The sequence below is a fragment of the Trichechus manatus genome, unplaced genomic scaffold, assembly GCF_000243295.1.
Source record: "Trichechus manatus latirostris isolate Lorelei unplaced genomic scaffold, TriManLat1.0 scaffold00209, whole genome shotgun sequence".
Classification (NCBI taxonomy): domain Eukaryota; kingdom Metazoa; phylum Chordata; class Mammalia; order Sirenia; family Trichechidae; genus Trichechus; species Trichechus manatus.
Genome location: NW_004444145.1, coordinates 3,299,501 through 3,320,745, shown reverse-complemented (window position 1 = coordinate 3,320,745; position 21,245 = coordinate 3,299,501). Strand labels below are relative to the sequence as shown.

At 40.5% G+C, this 21,245-nt stretch overlaps 1 protein-coding gene across 6 annotated transcripts in view; it reads right to left on the bottom strand.

Moving 5' to 3' along the window:
- SCN8A (sodium voltage-gated channel alpha subunit 8) overlaps positions 1-21,245 on the bottom strand; it is a 228,317-nt gene that overhangs the window by 11,683 nt on the left and 195,389 nt on the right. For 5 of the 6 annotated variants that reach the window (XM_004388346.1, XM_004388345.2, XM_023742420.1 and 2 more), the window contains 6 exons: positions 16,622-16,744; positions 10,441-10,725; positions 7,620-7,673; positions 6,952-7,089; positions 5,652-5,756; positions 2,804-3,074 (listed from right to left, as the gene is read on the bottom strand). In XM_004388346.1, the coding sequence (XP_004388403.1) occupies positions 2,804-3,074; positions 5,652-5,756; positions 6,952-7,089; positions 7,620-7,673; positions 10,441-10,725; positions 16,622-16,744 (976 nt within the window). The remainder of the gene's footprint in view (positions 1-2,803; positions 3,075-5,651; positions 5,757-6,951; positions 7,090-7,619; positions 7,674-10,440; positions 10,726-16,621; positions 16,745-21,245) is intronic. The other variant, XM_004388347.1, reaches the window with a different exon arrangement.

Here is a 21,245-nt window from a genome sequence, read left to right as displayed (position 1 = left end):
ATCTCCAAGCTGCTCCAGGGATGGTGCTTTTCTTTTCTTGGAGGACAACAGATGTAGCTCCTTTGGCTTGTTTCCTGCCTGTAGAATTCCAAGAGACAGACAGCATTCTTTCCTTTTGTTCCTTCTCTGTGCCCTTCAGTCTAGGCTGATGGGTTTTCTGCTGTGGTAGTTGGTTAGATCCATCAGTTACACACTTAATCTCTTCAAGAAAAGATTGTGTAGCCACATCCTTGGTGAACATTCTAGGACATGTGTCCTTAGTTTGTACAACAGGATTTTCCAAATCTTTAAGTTCTGTTTTCATTTTTCACAGTTCATTTTTAAGTCCATCTCTTTCCTCTGGTATTTTACTACAATCGGCAAGGAGAAACCACATGGCCCCTTTAAAGATCTTGCTTAGAAATTGCATCAGCTAAATATCCAAGTTCATCACTTACAGGTTCTACTTTCCACCAAGCATTTGAACATAATTCAGACAAGTTCTTTCACTGCATAAAAAGCATCGCCCTTCCTCCACTGTCCAATCACATGTTCATTATTTCCTTTTAAAGCCTCACCAGAAGCACATCTAACGTCCACATTTCTAGCAACATTCTGTTGCTGGCACCATATGTATTCTCTAAGACGACAAAGACTTTCTCTATAGCTCTCCTTACTTCCCTCTGAGCCTTCACCAGAATTGCCTTTGACGTCCATAATTCTACCTACAGTCCCTTTAAGGCAATCTAGGCTTTTACTATTAGGCACCTTAAAACTCTTCCAGCCTCTACCCCTTACACAATTCCAAAACCACCGGCACATTGTGGGTATCTTTTAGAGCAGCACCCCACTCCCAGCACCAAATTCTGTGTTAGTTATCTAGTGCTGCTATAACAGAAATACCACAAATAGGTGGCTTTACCAAACAGAAATTTATTTTTTTACAGTTTAGGAGGCTAGAAGTCCAAATTCAAAGCACAGGCTCTAGGGGAAGGCTTTCTCTCTCTGTTGGCTCTGGAGGAAGGTTCTTGTCTCTTCAGCTTCTGCTTCCTGCTTCCTTGGAGATCTCCATGTGTCTTGGCATCTATCTTACCCCATCTCTCCTCTGCTCGCTTGTTTACTTTCTTTTACATCTCAGAAGAGATTGACTCAAATACACCCTACACTAATCCTGCCTCATTAACAAAGACAAACCAAAACCAAACTCATTGTCACTGATTTGATTCCAACTCATAGCAACCTTATAGGACAGACTAAAACTGCCCATAGGGTTTCCAAGGCTGTAAATCTTTACAGAAGCAGACTGCCATATCTTTCTCCTATAGAGTGGCTGCTGGGTTTGAACTGCCAACCTTTTGGTGAGCAGCCCAGCACTTAACCACTGTGCCACCAGGACTCCCTTAACAAAGACAACTCATTCCCAAATGGGATTATAACCACAGGCACAGAGGTTAGGACTTACAACACATAGTTTTGGGGGATATAATTCAATCCATAACATGATGAAATGGTATGTTACGTAGGATTCCTTACTGCAGGACTTCTAACAGGCTTCAACAAGCTAATGTGCACTGTGATACTTGAAAGGGCAGTACAATGTACTGTGTTTCTCAGAGTAATCTGATCACTGGATTCTTTTCTTAGCGAGAAACTTGTGGGATTAGTGTTTGATGTATCAACACACTTTAGGAAATACTGCTCTGGAGGACAGAACTATAGGGTAGCGCAGGCCAAGGGGAAGAGCCAGCTGCCTTGTGGTCTACAGTCACCACCTTGCTAAATGCAGGCTGGCTACTGGAGCTCTTGGTATGGTTCCCGCAGGTCTCCGGCATTCTTCCTTTGCTACATAAGTTGGTCAAACCTACCTGGAACCAAGGCAGAGTTTCACCATTCGAGATGCCTCTCAGGAAAGCAAGGACAAGTTTTGGTAGGACAATCAATAGGGCAGCATTTCCTTCTGCCTGCCTGCCTGTCATCTAGGACGTCACTCCCTTCCATGCCTTTAGGTTGAAGCAAAATGCCACACCAAAAAAACAAAACCTGTTGCCGTTGATTCCAACTCATACTGACCACACAGGACACAGGAGAACTGGCCCACTGGGTTTTCAAGGAGCGATTGGTGGATTCAAACTGCCGAACTTTTGGTTAGAGGCTGTAGCTCTTAGCCACTGTGCCACTAGGGCTCCAAAATGCCACACAGTTACTGTTAAAAACATAAACTTTGGGATCAGATAGACTTCAACATGAGTTCTGCCACCTCCTAGTTGAGTGAACTTGGACATCTATACATTGAAGGTAATAAAATAGCATACTTTCTGGACTATCATAGGATTAAATGAGATAATACAGATGAAAAAGCTCTCAAACTGTACCTGGCACACAGTGAAATAAGTGACGTTATCATCATCATCATTATAACCACCACCATCACCACCAAATTTTCCTAGATTAATTCACTCATATCCAATTTAACAATCTCTTACCACTCCCTTTTCCATTTTATACTTACTTCTACTATAGCCATATTTTTAAATAACAAGTTTCTTTTATCTTCCCTATTAAACTTTAAAATCCTTACCCACCCCCCACGCCCCAACCCCACCACAGAATTTACAATTCAAAACTACTATAAATGTTCAATAGAAACCTGCTGACCATGTAAGCTGCTAGGCAGGCCCAGGTGATGATTTAGGGGCACACATGGGCTTAAGCCGCGAGGGTAACCTGCTTGCACTTCGGACCTTGTGTAATTCATTGCTCTCCCAGGAATCTTGTCCTCAAGACCTGTCAGGTCCCTTTCCCTCTGCCCCCCTGCCCCACTCACCCACAATGGAGAGGATGACTACCACGAAGTCGAAGATGTTCCAGCCAATAGTGAAGTAGTAGTGCCTCAAGGCAAACATTTTGAGCACACACTCACAGGTGAAGAAGATGACGAAGACAAAGTTAATCCAGTAGAGAATGTCCTCCATCTGCTTGCTCTGAGTATCTGTCTCCACCATCATCGTTACCATGTTAAGGCAGATGAGCATCATGATAACAATGTCAAAGGCTTGTTGAGTGACAATATCAAAGACGATACCTTGGATTTTGTTCTGGGGAGGGAAGGAAGGAAAGATAAAACAGGATTCATGAAAGGCTTTTTAAGCAGACCTGTGGGGGTTTCAATCCTGTTAATCAAAGTACTCTCTGCTTTCTTTTATGTAAAAATGGCCAGCTCTATCTGGCTGCTCTACCAGGAGCATGAATAGAGACCAATGCCAATATTACTTCACAAAAAGTTTTCTAAAATTGCCACTCTTCTCTTTTGCATCCATGACATCGCACACTTCTGGATTTCCTCCTACCTCTTCAGCTGCTCCTTTTGCGTCTCGTTTGCCAGCCATTTCTTCCCTCATTTGATCTCTTCTTTCTCTATCCTTTCTCCCTAGGAGAGCTCATTTACTCTGCTTACATAACGTCTTATGTACTCATGCTTCTCAATTTTTTCCTTTTCCAGCCTATACCTTTCCTCTGAACTCCTGTGTTGTATACCCAATTGCCTACTTGACATCTCTCCTTGATGACTCATAAGCATCTGAAACTTAACATTTCAAAGCAGACCCAAGTTCCTTCCCCCACCCCCAATCCAACTTGTTCCTCTCTCAGCTTTCCTCATCTCAATTATTCATCCAGTCCCTCAAACCAGAAATCTGCGAGTCATTCTTGTCTCTTTCCTCTCCCTCATTCCCCATCTAATCCATTGCAGGCCCTGCTTGTTCTCCTTCCTAAAATATAATTTGCATTCATCTACTGGTTCACTCCATTTCTATTGTCTCTACTCTAGCCTAAGCCGCCATCATCTTTTACCTGGACTTCTATAATAATCTCCTAACTGGTCTACTTCCTCTCCTTCCCTCATCTAATGCAATATCCACACAATAGCACGTGTAATTATTTAATAACATAAATGGATCACACCATTCTCCTACTTAGCCATTCAGCAGCTTCTTGTTGGGCTTGCAATAAAACCTGTATTTGTTAACCTGGCTTAAAAATGCCTTTCACTCTGCTCATTTCGTGACTCCTCCTCTAGTTGATCAATACCTACCCACACCAACTCTATCTCCTTAAGAGCCTTGTTTGCTTTTCCAGGAATCTCTTACCCCAGCTCCTTGGTTCCTTCTCATCCACTCAAATGGACACTCTTTAGTGAGGCTTTTTCTGACTATTTCTACTATTGAAGTAGATTTCCCCACACATACTCCATTATTCTCTGTTAGGACCCTCAGGTTAACTTTTTTCACGACATTTCACATTTTATAATAGCTGTTTGCTTACTTATTACCTATCTCCCCCACTATACTGTAAACTCAACAATAGCAGTGTTTATGTTTTGCTCATCACTCGCTGCCTAGTACCTGGTACACAGTGTAGGAAATGTATACATATTTGCTGAATAAACAAATAAATAAACAAATGGATGGTAGCAAAGATTCCATATGGCCCACAAGGTTACACTGGTCTTTCCACACTTTTTTAAAAATGCTGCCCCCTTCTCCTAATCAGTCTTCACTAATGTTTCTTACCACACTAAACTTTTATATTTTAGGGTGGAAGAAAATACACTTAGGTTCCTATATGCAAAGCACTGAACAGAACTTTGTGTTGATTCGCTTACATTCCTTAGTCTCGTAACTGCCACAAAATGGAAACTCTAACATCAAGGAAACATAAAGCACATTCCTTTTCTTTAAGGTTCCCCCTGATTTTTTTTTTAAAGTACCTAAAGGCTTATTTTCAGGATTACTTTAACTTTGTGGTTTTCAAACTGTTTCAAAGCCCTAGGGATTCCTTTCTCTCAGAAGCTGGTGAGGCAGGTATGCCAAAAGTAGAGTGTAAGAGTTAGGAGGGAGAATGCTCACAGACTCTCATTCTTGATTCAAGCAAAGTAGCTCTACTTTTATTTTACAAATTGGATTGCAAGATAAGCTTCTCTTTTAAGGGTTCTGTAGGGTTTTTTTTTCAAAGTTGCTTTTAATGAAAGTTGCAAAAGAAGGAAATATGGGCCTGGCTTTTGACCCCATCCAGCCAGATACATCCATTTAGAAGCACAGAAGCTTTTTTTCTGAAAAAAGGGATCAACCATCAACAGAATGGCCAGAATCTCAGCCCTCAAACCTGTTTTACGAAAGGCTCAGTTCAAGAGGAAATCTGGGTGTTGGACTCTGCGAGTTTCCCCCTCCTCTGCTCCTATAAATAGCCAGAAGCATTAGTCTAGTTTCCAGGCACATCCTGCAAAGACATACTTCTTGGGTAAAGAGGCTGAGAAGACCAAATCCTATCTCACACAAGTAGGAAAGAGATCAGCTTGCATTTTCCTTTAATATTTAGCTGTCTGTTGAAACATCTCTCTACCAGCACCAGAGCTAATGTGAGTAACATGCCAGTTCTCTGCTGCTCCCCAAGGAAGGCTCATAGGAAAGGTCAAGGGCTAATGTAAAAGTCAACCCATGCCTTAATTCCTGTTCTTCTGCCATCTTACTCAGCTTGTTTGGATGGTGTGGTTGGCAGAGGATTACAGGACACTAGAGAACCAATCACTTGGCCTTTTTCCTTCCTTTTCAGCAACCTAGCAGCACTTTTTTCCATCTAGGTTCTTGCTGTGCCCTCAGCCTACACAATGTACTCACCAGAGGGCGGGGAATGGGTTTCTGTGGTTTCTTTGAGCCCAGCTTTTTCATGGCATTGTAGTACTTCTTCTGTTCTTCAGTCATGAAGATGTCCTGACCTCCAAAGTAAAGGAGGGAAAAAGAGAATAGGCAATTACAACTGGCTCTCTCATGTGATGGGTTTGGACCTAAGGATCAACTCTGAGAACCAAGGGAGATCTACTCCTTTTTCTTCTCAGAGGTCAGTTTAACCAATAGTTGTCCCAGAGTGAGCTAGACCTGGGACAACTATTCTAATTCAAGGAGATCCCTGCCTTTGTCTTCAGCTTGGGATTTCTGAGATCTGCCAGTTCCTAGGTAGGAAGGAAATGGACTACCCAACTACAGAACCCTCAGGGAAGGGTAAGAAGTCCTGGTGGTGCAGTGGTTAAGCACTCAGCTGCTAACCAGAAGGTTGGTGGTTTGAGCCCACCAACTGCTCCACGGGAGAAAGATGCGGCAGTCTGCTTTCGTAAAGATTTACAGTCTTGGAAACCCTATGGGGCAGTTCTACTCTGTCCTATAGGGCCACTAGGAGTCGGAATTGACTCAGTGGCAACGGGTTTGGTTTTGGTCAGGGAAGGGTAAACTTAAGCAATGACTGTGAAGACAGTCCCATAAATTTTTTCTCGGTTTGGTTTTCCTGATAATATTCTAGAAACACTATTTTAAAATAAAAAATTAAGTCCTGGCTAATGGTCCATTTATTTCAGACGATATTAAAAATTGAGAAATTCTGGTACAATAAAACAATTTGGAAGGTTTCTTAGAGTCTGTTGAGACAGACTTAAAAATGAATGACGAGAGTAATCTTTTCAATTTGCCTTAGAAAAAGTGTTAATCATCTGGGGAAAGTAGGAAAGTGAGTTTTTCAAAAATGAGCTCTTAAATCCCAATCTGCTAGTGATGCCTAGGGATTAACAGGAATAAAAATTTAGATAATTTCTGCTGCTCACTACAGCTATCTATCTTCTGCTTCTTTCCTTTTTACCCCGTCACTAGAGACACTCTCTGACCATAACTCTCTCTTGGGAAGCCAAATCCAGTAACAGGCCTCAGAAACAAAAGATAACTAGTAAATGTGATAATCCACGTGCCGTAAAATCCAACCCCTAACAGGAAGAGTTGGCTGGGGCTAATATACAGTGGGGATAATGCCACAGTGAGGTGACATTATGGATTTTAGAGAAAGAGAGAGGCATTCTCTCTTTAGAGATAGGGACAGAAGTGCCTTTCATTTGGGTTGACCTCCGACCACTGGCAAGGAGGGGAGGAGACCTATCTTTTTCTTTTGTTGATTGAAGTTATCAATGATGACGCCAATGAACAGGTTCAGGGTGAAGAAGGAGCCGAAGATGATGAAGATGACAAAGTAGATGTACATGTAGATGTTGTCTTCATACTTAGGCTGCTCATCAGGCTGTCAAAGGGCAGGACAGAAAGGAAGAGAGTCAGCTCCTATCCTGGGGATCATGTGGGTGAGTCTAACATACCAAGGCCATCAGTCATGACTCTGACCACTCAAGCTGCTCAACAAGCTAGGTGGGGGAGCCCTAGATTCTCTCTGCCTGTCTTCTCTACACCGGCAGTTCCTACCCTGAGAAGGTACTATTCCTGCAACTACTTATGTGCAAAATATGCAGATCATGAGGTAAGGGGGAGGAGAGGGCTGTCTGCTGGGAATCACACTGTTATTTCAAAGCAGGACTGAAGAGTAGATGGCTCATTGGGGCCAGGAAAAATCAACAGTCTGATCATCTAGAGCCAGTGTAAGAAAGTGATGACTTACTGATAGGCAAATGATCTAAAATCAATAAAGTAAACGATAAAGTTCCAAATAGAAACTATAACTTCTCCATTCCTTCCTCCCTCTCTTTGTTCACGAAATTCACCATGGCCCTTGCTTTTGGACCAACTAAGAAGAGTGTGGTTTCACCATCACATCCTTACCTTTCGGGAATCTACAGCAGCATACATGATGTCCATCCAGCCTTTGAAGGTTGCCTGGCAAACAGAGTCCATCATTAGGCTGTGCCTGTTAGGGGTGGGATCTAGGCAGGGTCCCCAAAGGCCAGGCTTAGGTTCAGTGAAAACACAGGGCAGGGAGCTTGGGTGCGGCCTCACCTGGACATCAAATTTTCTGTTTGTTAATACAGGTCCCAAGGGGACTTTAAGTCCCTGATAATAAACTCAAAGTTTCGCAAAGAAACATGTTGACAACTAGGTAATTTGATCGATACTTTTACAAAAGGCCTTGAAAATGGGTCTAATAAGACTGACTAAAGTTAGGGAAACTCATATTTATAGTGACACGAATCTACTGAGGGTGCTTAGAACTTAGCCCTCCATTGAGGGGCCATTAAAAAAAAAGGTGTTATATAAGAAATGGGGTTCTGAAAAATTCATAGCTGCATTTTTTAAAAAAACAGGATCAGAACTTTTCCCTACTGATATACATATGTTTAGTTTATGGTAGTGGCAACACTGACTTCATTCTTGACAGGACTTTCCCAATTCTACTCTTTTAGTCTAGAATATATAGCTTGATTTTGAAAACAAATATGGGTAGCCAATTTAATATTCTCCATGTTTTATTGAAATTCTATTTACTAAACCAGACTGTAAGCTTTTTTAGGGCATGGGTGGTTCTTTATTCATCCAATGGCCCTAGCAATGCCAAGCACAGTGCCTTGAATATGGTGGGGACTCTGTGAGTACAATGTTTGACTGGCTGGATAATGTGCATTGGTCTCCTGGAGCTGTTCCAACTCAGACTCAATTTATGGGTCTAATTTCTTGAACTGGGTTGGAACAACAAAAGACCTTTGGGGTGACCTAAACCACTGATCGCTCCATTAACTTTGCCTTCTACTACTAGCTAATAGTAAATGCACAAGGTTAGGTTGAGAGCTTCACCTCTAATACTGCATTTAATCCTTCCAACAACTTTTGATACAGGTACATATAACCAAACAAAAAAACCAAACCTGTTGCAGTCGAGTTGACTCTGACTCATAGTGACCCTACAGGACATAGCAGAACTGCCCCTAGAGTTTCCAAGGAGTGGCTGGTGGATTTGAACTGCTGACCTTTGGGTTAGCAGCTGAACGCTTAGCCACTGCGACATAATAACAGTTGTCATTAGTTGAGCACTGTTAATGTGCTATGCTCTGGCGAGGGGAAATGGTGCATTTGGCTAGCCGAAAGGCTGCAGGTTCGAGTCCACCTAGAGGTCCATGGAAGAAAAGCCTGGTGATCTACTTCTGAAAAATCAGCCACTGAAAACCCTATGGAGCACAGTTCTACTCTGGCACACATGGAGTCGCCATGAGTTGGAATCGACTTAATGGCAACTGGTTCTGGTTATGTGCTAGGCACTGTGCTAAGAACTTCTCTTTTTTTTTTTTTCAGTTTCCAAATGGTTATTTTATCAGATTGTTTGAACATTAAATTTATCTTTGTTTGCAATCCAAAATAGTTACCTGAAGTTTGCTGTTTTGTGTGTGTGTGTTTACTTTTATTGTATACTTGTTCTCTAAACTCTTTGGCACAATTTTCTGGGGGCGTTCAGACTGCCACAATACAAGTCAGGAGAGAACTTTCCTTTTGTGCTGCCAATTCTGAGCATTTATAACTTTTGGTTTGTCTGGGTTGTGGCTTTTTTTTTGTTTTTGAAGCCTGTATTCTTTATTTGTAACAATTGTATTTTTATTTTTTCTATATCCTCTAACTCCAGTTTTCTTTTTCTCCCCCCTCCCCCTACTTCTACATTCACAGTTGAACCATATTATTAGGAAAGGCACCTGGATGGATGTGCTAAGAACTTTTAATAAAATATCATGGATTCTCTCAACAAACGCACAAGGTTAGGTATTATTATCCACATTTAATAGATGAAGAAACAAAGACTCAGAGAAGGTAAGTAATTTGTCCAAAGTTACACAGCTAATCAATACTGAAGCTTGGCTCAAACCTACGTCTGTTTAATTCCAAAAGTCTATGAGCTTGCATTGCATCATACTCTCTGGTATGATATATGATGTAAAGGAAAACTAGGCATGATGGAATGAAATCAGGCAAAAGAGAATTAGTTACCTACATAATTAAAATAAATCCTTTCTTACTGTGATACATTAAGACCTTCCTCTGGGGTTAAATTGACATGAGTGGCAACATCATAGTACTGCTATTTTTTTTAAAAGTTAACTTTAGTATAGCTATTATGTAGGATTGTTCTGCTCTCATAGAAACTGTCATTAATTTTTTTTTTCTCTATGTACTTATTTTCTTGTTTCTCTTTAACCAAACACTTTGACCTAGGGAGAGAAGGTGATCTCTCTGTAACTTTATTACGCTGTAGGGATTGTAATTTGTTGCTGAGCAAAACTCTGATTCTGAGCACAATGAAAGACTCCCTGCTCTTTTAAGAATTATCTGTATGGGATCAAAGTGACAACAGTAATTCGGAAGATTAGATAGGAACCTTAGGGGGAAGTAAGGTTATGTTAACAGGGTAGGAACAACTTAGAAAAGGAGGGTGAGAATGGTTGCACAACTTGAAGAATGTAATCAATGTCACTCGCTTTGAGTGAAATCTCGTAGAAGTCAGCAAGTACTCAGGAAGGATGTTTTCCTGGAACTGGTTTGGGAAATGACACTGCTGTCTTGGGTCTACTAAGAATAGCCCTGATTCCAGGAGCAAGGTTGTGAAAGAACCAAATGGGATTTTGTTAGTTGTCTGAATTTCACAGGGCTGAAAAATACTACTTACCACTTGAAGAAGGGCCAGATATCCTGCCCCAACGTTGTCAAAGTTGATCTTCACGTTCTTCCATCTGATTTCTGTATTGTTCCCCTCCATGAGCTTTTCACACTCAGTTTTATTGTTGACATCTTCAATTTCAAATCGGATTTCAGAAGTCTCATTAAAGCAGTAGTGGTACTTTCCCGCAAACAGGTTAACTCCCATGATGCTGAAAATCAGCCAGAAGATGAGACACACCAGCAGCACATTCATGATGGAGGGAATGGCGCCCACCAAGGCATTCACCACCACCTGCATTGGAAGGGGGAGGTTGCTGAGTGTTGGCAGGAAGGGGGGCAAGCACACTCTTTTGATTTCCAGGTGGGGAATGACACTGTGTGGCTTGCTCTGACTATGGAACATTATGTTCCCTTTGGAATTGGAGTAACTGGACAGATCCATAGGTAGGGTCCAAATTTCTAAGTCTATGAATTATATTTTGGGGGGTGATTTTTAATAAATCAAATGTTTTTATTTCAAGTAATGTGAATTTGCCTCTCAAGCTGACCTAGGTCTGCCATCTAGGAAGCAACCTGGGGCAGAAAAAATATTTCTTAGCCCAGTCTCCCTCTTCCCCAACTCATAAAATATGGTCCCATGGGAAAATCTGAATAATTTCAAGCTCACTAGTTGTCTTTCAACAGACATTCCCCCTCTGCAAAACCAGGTGTAATTGTTCAAAATCACAGAGAACTACCTTTTGCGGTTAGCAGTGAATCAGTCAACGGTACATAAAGTCGGATTTGTGACTATGCAAGGCCAGTTATCTTACTTCAGGCAGTAGCTGAGCATGCATATTTTGCAGGCTCAAGAAAAAATAAAAGCTATATTCCCTCTACCAAACAGTATAAAATAAAAATCTGAACAGATGTGCTTTTCACTTAGGTTCATTATTCTTCTTCAGCCTTTTTTTTTTTTTTCCTGGCTTCGTATGCTTCTAAGAGTTGCCCCCTGCTGGTCTGCCATTTTGAGGGCTGGCTAATGCTGATGTCTCTTTGCTCAGTCTAGGACTTGACTTGATTCTTCACAATATGTTAGAAACAGTAATAAGTTTTTGGAGAGTTTTGGGTGGCTAACGTCATTGCTCTTGGAACCCCAAAACTGGCATATTGTTAAAAATCACTGACTACAGTAAGCTCAGGAATGAAAAAGCAAACAAAAAAACCTCTTAGGAATCAGTTTCTGGGTTGTTTTAGCTTTGATTTTGCTTCACACTACTGGTGAGAGAAGCTGGACAACACTTCCACTGTTGTAGCAGTTTTCACTAGAGGAGTTCAAAGTGCTTACAAAAATAATACGTCAGATAGTAGGGCAGAAAACAAAGCTGGTAGTCAGCATTCTCATTTCTGCCCTGATTTGCACTTGCTGCGGTCTTAAGCAGGACTGCTAAGGCCCAGAAAGGTTACCCTAAAATGGGAGGAATGTTTCTTGCTTTTCCTAGTATGCTAGGAGAATTAATGGAATTAAAATAACGACTCTGATATAAACGAAGCCTACCTTCTCCTAATATTTTCTTAGAAGGAAGTGACAATGATCACCGTGTCCCTGTACCAGTTTTTCAGTGCAGGTAAGAGACATGTGACTGACTGCCAACTAGCACACCACCCAAAGGGTCATGCTGTAGAAAGAATGCCAGTGGGCAGTTACTGGCTCTACTTTGGACCCTATTAGGTTTAGGTTTTCCTTATCTTCTGCTTTTGCCTCATATTGCAATGTCACTCATCAGAACATGTGGCTAAGACGAGCTATCTGATCTGCCCTATTAATAAAAAGGCAATGATATTCTGCTAAGGACTCACTCTTCCTTTTAGATTAAAATACTGATTTTGTGTTTCTCCAATTCATACATGGAAGGCTTTAGATTGAGAGGCAGTTATTTCTTAATTCTTAGACCAAGAAATCTCTTCTAGATCTAATAGCTCTGTCATTAGTATAACATGGTTATATTTCAACTCTTACTTACTTTGAGCAAGGAAAGCCAGAATATCTGAAATCTGGAAAATCCTCACTGTTATTTTGGATAAAGATATTAATGTTTATTTATCTGTTAATTACCAAATTTGCCAGGTGATCAGATTTGAATTTTACCTCCTTATTCTACAATTGCTCAACTCTTTGGTGGGAACACCAGAAAGCAATGAAATGTGCAAAAGAAAAGGCAAAAGGAGGATGGTCCAGAAATGGAATAATCATTCCCCAAGCAATAAGAGAGTAGATAAAGATTCAAAGGCTCAAGTCTACGTGACAGCATCTTGTGGCAGAGCTTAGGTGGGAGATCATGACCTTCTAGTAGACAATCACAGCTGTGCCATAGACAGTAGGCCCAGAAAGACTGGGAACCTAGAAATGTTGCTTTTTATCTCAGTTTAGAGCCTACCTTCTCCAGGAAGTCTTCTGACTATACAGAGGATGATCTTTGACTTCTATGCAAACCTAGTCTAACCTGTCTTATGTTGTGTCTTTGTGTTACAGTTAAATATGGGGTAATATTTACAGCAGGGAAGAATAATTAGCTAATTGACAAGATGATGTCTTTGCATTCTTGTACTGATCAATGGAATCAATACAAAAAAGTATTCACTAAGCCTTGCTCTGATATGACATAAAAATCCTACAAAATCCAGTGCACTTGTAAGATACAAATATACTATCATTTATAAATCATAATTAAGGGAAAACTTCTTACCTTAACTAGTTTTATAAATAAAAGTTAAAAGAGTTGATGAAATTTACTAATAATTCTTCCTTGCTGTGAACACTGGCTGATAAGCTGTAATATATTAAACAGAAATTATTTAACCGAATTCTATACAGTTGTCTTTGTGCTATTCTCAGCAACCAAAGGGCAAGAAACCATGCCTTATTTTGAACTCTCACACTACAGATATATTATAAATGATAATTCAAGTTTCCCTAGGTAGCTGCTTAATAAATTGGGTCTCCTCTTCTGCTCTCTAATAACTCTCTAGTTATTCCACTTAATTATGATGAAACTCATCATTGTTAAAAACTAGATACTGATAATATTACTGAGAGCTAGGTTCTTTCAATTTATACAAAGTTACTTTTTTCAATGGAAGTTTTTACTTAGCAATTGATGCAAATCTAATTGATGAGAAAATTCCAATGGATACTAATCCTTTTTACCATTTTTGTCTTCTCATAATGCCTAGTACATTACTGTTGCTCACTAAATACTATAAAATCTGTCAATTAGTTTTTAATATCTGGCAGAGGGAACATGGCTTTAATGGACATTGTGTACTGACAATCAACAAAAATGCATGCATGTTTCATAGCATTACTATGATAGATCCTCAAAAATTTAATAGCACAGCAAAATTTTTAAATGGTTACTATGGAGGAGAGAAAAGCAAAGAACTACATTAAGTACTCCTTTGCCAACAGCATGAGTATTTCAATGTCTGGTCTTTGGTTTGAGGAAGGAGAGAGGGAGACTGGAGTCAGTGTTCCAGGACAGGCTAAGGTCATGTATTCTGTCTCAAGCGAAGGGCTGAGCCTATATTGGAGCAGCACAGTGACAGTTGAGCTGATCTGCATTGATGGTATTCAGTTCATGAAGATTTCTTATTTTAAGATTTCTCTCAAGTGTTAGCATACAGAGGAACCCAAACCAAAGAATGAAAAACATACATTCTCCCCTTCAAGAAAAATAACACTTAAATAAAATGTATCTACCTAATTCTGTTTATTATTGGGAAACTTACTATAAACTTGGCCAAATTCCGCATTTCCTTCGTGCAGTTATTCTTCCACAGAAAGGCTGGGAAACTGCAGGATAGAATGAATCCCTGAATCCTCTCCACCCACCCAACCAGTTATGATCACTACTGTTGGTTGACTGGAGTCAAGAGAAGAGGTCTCACATTTATACCAAAGCTACTCTTCACTGAACATTTATTGTTCTAAATTCCAGCTTTGGGGTCAATCTTGTTCTTGTCTGTATCATCTTATTAGAAAATATGTTGATGTAAATGTTTTACTTGCTAGTGCTTTTCAAATAAAACTTTCTACTTTGCTTCATTGATCTATTCTAGACCTTTGGACTCCTAAACTACATGAAAGTTGACAAGTAAAAGAGAGTCCAGGGAAGGTAGGGAAAGGAGGAGAAGCTAAAGTGAGAGGTGTGGCCACCAAAAGGGCTTCTGTATCTAAATTATTCAAATAATTTCCTCATGAGCATATTGGCATCAGCTGGTCATGGGGACAGAACTGACAGTAATGAGCATCTACATGGAGGAAGTCAATAACAAGTGTCCACTGGGCGTTTTTTCTTGGGCTTTCTTCAGGCCCTACCAGTCTCATTTCAGGAGATCCAGGATCACTGTTATGGGACGGTGGAAGATCAAAGACTACTGAGCTCAGACACAATGTTGCAAGTATTGTCTTCAATGGACTTCTTTTAATTGAATCTTGTCTTCAGTTTTTCAATCACCAAAATGGATTATCAATTCCATCACAAAATTAGTATCATCTATTTAAAAATTTAACTAACCCCTGAAAAATGTGGGAAAGTGGGTGGAATAGGGAAAGGCATTTTAATCCTATTTTCAATGACACCAGTCTATTGCAACAGACTCTGCAATAGACTCCCTCTCTTCCTAAATTTAGCCTGAACTTAACAATGGCCTGATTGCACACGTTCTGAAATCTCCCATCCATGGGAGAAAGACTTAGAATCCAAAGTTGTTATTTTATTATTAAAATAAAATTATGCTGCTGTGGAACTGAACTTCCTGCAGATGGTCTCGGGTGGGCTGCATAAAGCTTACATTTGGTAAACCAAACTGTGACTGTGCTACAGAAGAAATGTGAGTTTGTTGCAAAAAATATTTGTCCAAATAGACTAAAATAATAAAATAAAACTCCCAAGTCCCAACGAAATTTTCATTTTTTGGTACACTTGTGGGTGGCTTCATGGAATAGTGGCCAGGGATCACAGATGAGGAATTAATGAAGCAGCAATGTCCTGGTATCCAGTTTCTCCGATTAGTCTTGCTTCAAGTGGACTATTGCAACAGTTTAATTTTTATTCCTACATTCTGGTATTTGCACGTTTAAAAACATATCCTCTGGTTTGCTCTCCTGCATGTATTCAACATCTGAATTAAAATGAGTTTTCTTGGTCTCGTTAAGTATAACAGACCTCTCTGACTACCAGAGGACAACTATTACAACCAAAAGCCAGTTGTCCACTTGATTTTAGGAAATTGATTTGTGTATGTGTATGTGTGTGTGTCACACACACACACACACACAAACACACTTATTTAAACCAAGAGACAGGAAAAAGGCACTGACAGAGGGAGCCTTATTTCTAAGTTATAAGGGTGACAGCACCCTGTATTGTCTGGATTTGGGTGAAGTATCACCAAGGCAGGAATAGGTGTTGAGAAATTTCAGAACTAGCTGATAGTCAGTCATCTAGCATTGTACCTGGTTGTCTTTTGACAGTGTTAGGATAGGGGACCATATAGCATGGGCAGAGGGGTTGGGGGTGAGGAGGAAAGCTTTGCTATCAGACAGAGGCTGCCAGTCCTTATGGGACTGGGCTGAGAACAACAAGGTGCAATAAGAGGAATCAGAATAGAAAGAAAAGCATTTCTTCTCCCAGGGTCATGCCAAATTCTGCTCCATCCCCAATTCCAGGCCTGCCATCGTGTCTTCATGCCCCTTCTCAGCCACTTTCTCAGCGACTCCAAGGCCACCGTCCCCACCCAGCTGATGCACCTAAACAGCACTCTCCCTGCCTGTAGCCTATGCTTTTCAGTGGGTCTGTGGGTTACAATTCCCCTTCTTTGCACCTGGTGATTCTCCCTATTATATCAACAGCCCAGAAAGCCGCCTCAAGTGCTACAAGTAAGCCAGGCCAAATGAGAATAGCCAATGTTAACATGTTGTGCGATGGCACGTTGTTGGGAGTGGGGCCAGTATTAGTGTGATGAGGCAGCTTAATGCAACTCCCCTTCGCACGGGGCAGGTGCGAGGGAGAAAGAGTGGAGGATTGAATCAGCGGCTGCATCACAGAGTTCATGTTTGAATGATTCTTCCACCATGTGATCAGTTCTAGCATGCTTAAACAGTTTCCACTGGCATGCAGAAGGATCAGCTGCTCTTAGTATCTTACCCTCATCCCTTCAAATCGTGATAAGGCTCTTAAGGGTCTCAAAGCTCTTAGGGTCCTAAGGGACTTTATGGCACCTAGTTCCGAGTAGCCCAGGGCATTAGCTATAAGGCTGACTAAAGAGACCTACACAGAAACAAAAGAGAAAAACAAAAAAGGAAATAAAAACAAAACAAAACAAAAAAGAAAAAACAAAAACAGAGGTTCCAGAGTGTTAGAATAAAGCCCCTAGCACTGATTAAACAGATTGGGCCCCTCCCCCACCCCAGGTAGAGGAAGTGGGTAACACCAGCTGCCTACTTCAACTTGACTCAAACGACCTGGAAGGAAAGGTGGTTGAGAGGCAGAAGAAAAAACACAAAGGGAAGAGAAAATTGAGAAAAGGCGGTAGAACATACATACACGTTGGAAAAGGGAAGAGGCTTAAAGGGAGAGGGAGAAAGTGAGGAAGTTCCATTGGAAGGAGAGGAGCCTGAACAGATGACAAGAACCTTACCCTCGCCCTTTACAGTCTCTGCAGGTCCCAGAAGTTCCCATTAAATTAAGCCAGACAAACTTAATGGTACCTATGGAAAAGAATACAGATAAATACACACACTCTACACAAGCTGCCCCCTCTTCAGCTCATTCACCATTGGATTTCCAACAAGGACAAGCTCCCTTATTCCTGGTTGACAAAAAACCAACTGTTGGAGGATTTGATGAGTTACTACATCAACAAATGAAACATATTAAATAAATACCACAGCTGTCTTTGTAGTTCCCAAGAAGAAAAGAACCAAATGAAGAAACTCCTTGCCAGAATTTTGGCTCCATGAGAACTCACTTAAGTAATTCTTCTCTCTCTTGCTTTTAACTAAAATAATCCTTGCCTATTTTAACTATAACCATGAACCCCTCATGGCCATGAGAACTTGGGTGTGTCTAGACAGGCAAATCCAAACGTTTCCTTCTAACTACCATTCTTTCCCTCCAGAACAGCCCCAAATGAGTTGGCCTCAGGTCTGTGACTTCCAGGACAATCTTCTATAATCACTCTCATCATCAGAATAACAGCTGGAAGGAATCTTGGAATATTTTTTTCCTTCATTTCATAGATGAGGAAACTGAGATGCATACATAAGAATTTAAGTGTCACCTCGGCAGTCTGGAGTCAGGATTAAAGACCCACACTGTCTGACTCTCAGGCTAGTCAGTGCTCTTTCTTCTACGGGCAGATTACCTTCCCAATTGGCAGGTTACATGATAATATCCCAATAGGATTATCAGTGTCCGAACAATCAAGAATTGAATATACTGCCAAACTAGGGTGAAGTCTGCAGGTCTCCAGGCCTAGACTCATGGTCAAATGCTTTCTTGCTCTTTCACAGGCAAACTTAACCTTGTTCTACCAAAGCCCTCAGGGCAGTTATCAAAATGATCCCTTAACACTGGATGCTAACTACACCTCGGGCTGCCTAGGCTTGACCTGAGAGATACGAAGCTCTTCAGAGAACACCAGACCTGAAAGTAACTTTAGTTGATCAAATCCTAGACTGTTTGGGCTCTGGGTTTCTTAGAGCAGTCTTTCTCTTATATTGCATCACAAATCCTGGGGTAGGCTGAGAAGTTCCCATCAACAGTTCTTAAAGTCTCGCTACTGGGAAGTGGTAGCTGCAGATATGCTCAGCCTAAACTCCCAATATATATATATATATATTTTGCTATTTTATTATTTTTTACTGTAATTTAGATGAAGGTTTACAGAATAGTTTCTCATTAAACAGTTAGTACACGTATTGTTTTATGACAATGGTTAACAACTCCATGACATGTCAGCACTCTCCCTTCTCGAAGTTGGGTTCCCTATTACCAGCTTTCCTGTCCCCTCCTGCCTTCTAGTCCTTGTTCCTGGACTGTTGTGCCCTATTAATCTCATTTTTTTTTTTTTTTTTTACGGGACTGTCTAATCTTTGGCTGAAGGGTGAACCTTGGGAGTGACTTCATTACTGACCTAAAAGGGTGTCCGGGGGCCATACTCTTGGGGTTTCTCCAGTCTGTCAGGCCGTAAGTCTGGTCTTTTTTTGATCCACATTTTTCTCCAGCTCTGTCAGGGACCCTCTGTTGTGATCCCGGTCAGAGCAGTCAGTGGTGGTAGCAGGGCACAATCTAGTTGTACTGGACTCAGTCTGGTGGAGGCTGTGGTAGTTGTGGTCCATTAGTCCTTTGGACTAATATTTCCCTGTGTCTTGTCTTCTTCATTCTCCATTGCTCCCGAAGGGGTGAGACCAGTGGAGTATCTCAGATGGCTGCTCATAGGCTTTTAAGACTCCAGATGCTACTCATCAGATAGAATGTAGAACATTTTCTTTATAAACTGTGTTATGCCAATTGAGCTAGATGTTCCCTGAGACCATGGTCCCCACAGCCCTCTGCCCAGCAATGGTCCCTCAGGGAGTTTGGATGTGTCTATGGGGCTTCCATGACTGTTCCTTGTACAAGTTGTGCTGAATTCCCCAGTATTGTGCACTGTCTTACCCTTCACCAAGTTAAGTTACCCTTTACCATTTATCTATTGTCTATTTAGTTTTTACCCCCCTCCACTCCTCCCATCCCTCGTAACCAGTAAAGATTGTTTCTGTTTGTGTGTAAACTTTTTTCATGAGTTTTTACAGTAGTGGTCTCATACAGTATTTGTCCTTTTGTGATTGACTTATTTCACTCAGCATAATGTCCTCCAGTTTCATCCATGTTATGAGATACTTCACAGATTCATTATTGTTCTTTATCATTGTATAATACTCCACTGTGTGTATGTACCGTAGTTTGTTTACCCATTCATCTGTTGATGGGCATCTAGGTTGTTTCCATATTTTTGCTATTGTGAACAACACTGCAATGTACATGGGGGTGCATATGTCTATTTGTGTGACGACTCTTATTTCTCTAGGATATATTCCTAGAAGTGCGATTGCTGGATCATATGGCATTTCTATTTCTAGCTTTCTAAGGAAGCACCGTATCATTTTCTAAAACAGTTGCATCATTTTGTATTCCCACTAGCAGTCCATAAGAGTTCCGATCTCCTCGCAGCCTCTCCAACATTTGTTATTTCCAGTTTTTTTGACTCATGCCAATAATGCCAGGGTGAGATGGTATCTCACTGTGGTTTTAATTTGCAATTCTCTAATGGCTAGTGATTGTGAGCACTTCCTCATGTGTCTGTTGGCCACTTGAATGTCTTCTTTGGTGAAGTGTCTGTTCATTTCCTTTGCCCATTTTTAATTGGATTATTTGTCTTTTTGTTGTACAGGTGTTGGATTTTCTTGTAGATTTCAGAGATTAGAACTTTGTCTGACTTGTAATGTCCAAAAAATTTTCCCCGTCTGTAGGTTCTCTTTTTACTCTTTTGGTGAAGTCTTTTGATGAGCCTAAGTGTTTAATTTTTGGAAGATCCCAGTTATCTAGCTTATCTTCTGGAGTTTGTGTGTTGTTGGTTATGGTTTGTATTCTGTTAATGCCATGTATTAGGGCCTCTAGCACTGATCCTTTTTTAGATCTATGAACTTTATAGTTTTTGCTTTTATATTTAGGTATTTGATTCATTTTAATTAGTTTTTGTACATGGTGTGAGGTATGGGTCCAGTTTCATTTTTTTGCAGATGGACATCCAGTTCTGCCAGAATCATTTGTTAAAAAGACTGTTCCCCATTTGATGGACTTTGGGCCTTTGTTGAAGATAGGTGACCGCAGGTGGATGGATTTACATCTGAGTTCTCAATTCTGTTCCATTGGTCAATGTTATCTGTCGTTGTACCAGTACCAGACTGTTTTGACTACTGTAGCTGTATAGTAGGTTTTGAGATCAGGTAGTGTGAGTCCTCCTACTTTATTCTTCTTCTTCAATAGTGCTTTACTTATCCAGGGCTTCTTCCCTTTCCATATAATGATTAGTTTTTCCATGTCTTTAAAGAATGTTTTTGGTATTTGGATTGGGATTGCACTGTAAGCTTCTTTGAAGAGAATTGTCATTTTCGCAATGTTGAGTCTACCTATCCATGAGCACGGTATGTTTTTTCATTTATGTTGATACCTTCAGGTTTCTTGCAGTAGTGTTTTGTAGTTTTCTTTGTATAGGTCTTTTACATACCTGGTTAGATTTATTCCTAAGTATTTTATTTTTTTAGGGCCTATTACAAATGATATGGTTTTCCTGATTTCCTTTTCATCGTTCTCTTTATTGGTGTACAGGAATTCAACTGATTTTTGTATGTTTATCTTGTATTCTGCTACCCTGCTGAATCTATTAGTTGCAGTAGTTTTCTCGTGGAGTCTTTAGGGTCTTCTATGTATAATATCATATCATCTGCAAACAGGGACAGTTTAACTTCTTCATTACCAATTTGGATGCCCTTTCTTTTCTTGCCTTATTGCTCTAGCTAGGACTTCCAGCACAATGTTAAATAGGAATGGAGATAAAGGGCATCCTTGTCTTGTTCCTCTTCTCAAGGGGAATGTTTTCAGCCTCTCTCCATTAAGAATGATGTTAGTCATTGGTTTTGCATAGATGCCCTTTATTATGTTGAGAAATTTCCCTTCTATACCTATTTTATTGAGAGTTTTTATCAGGAATGGGTGTTGGACTTTG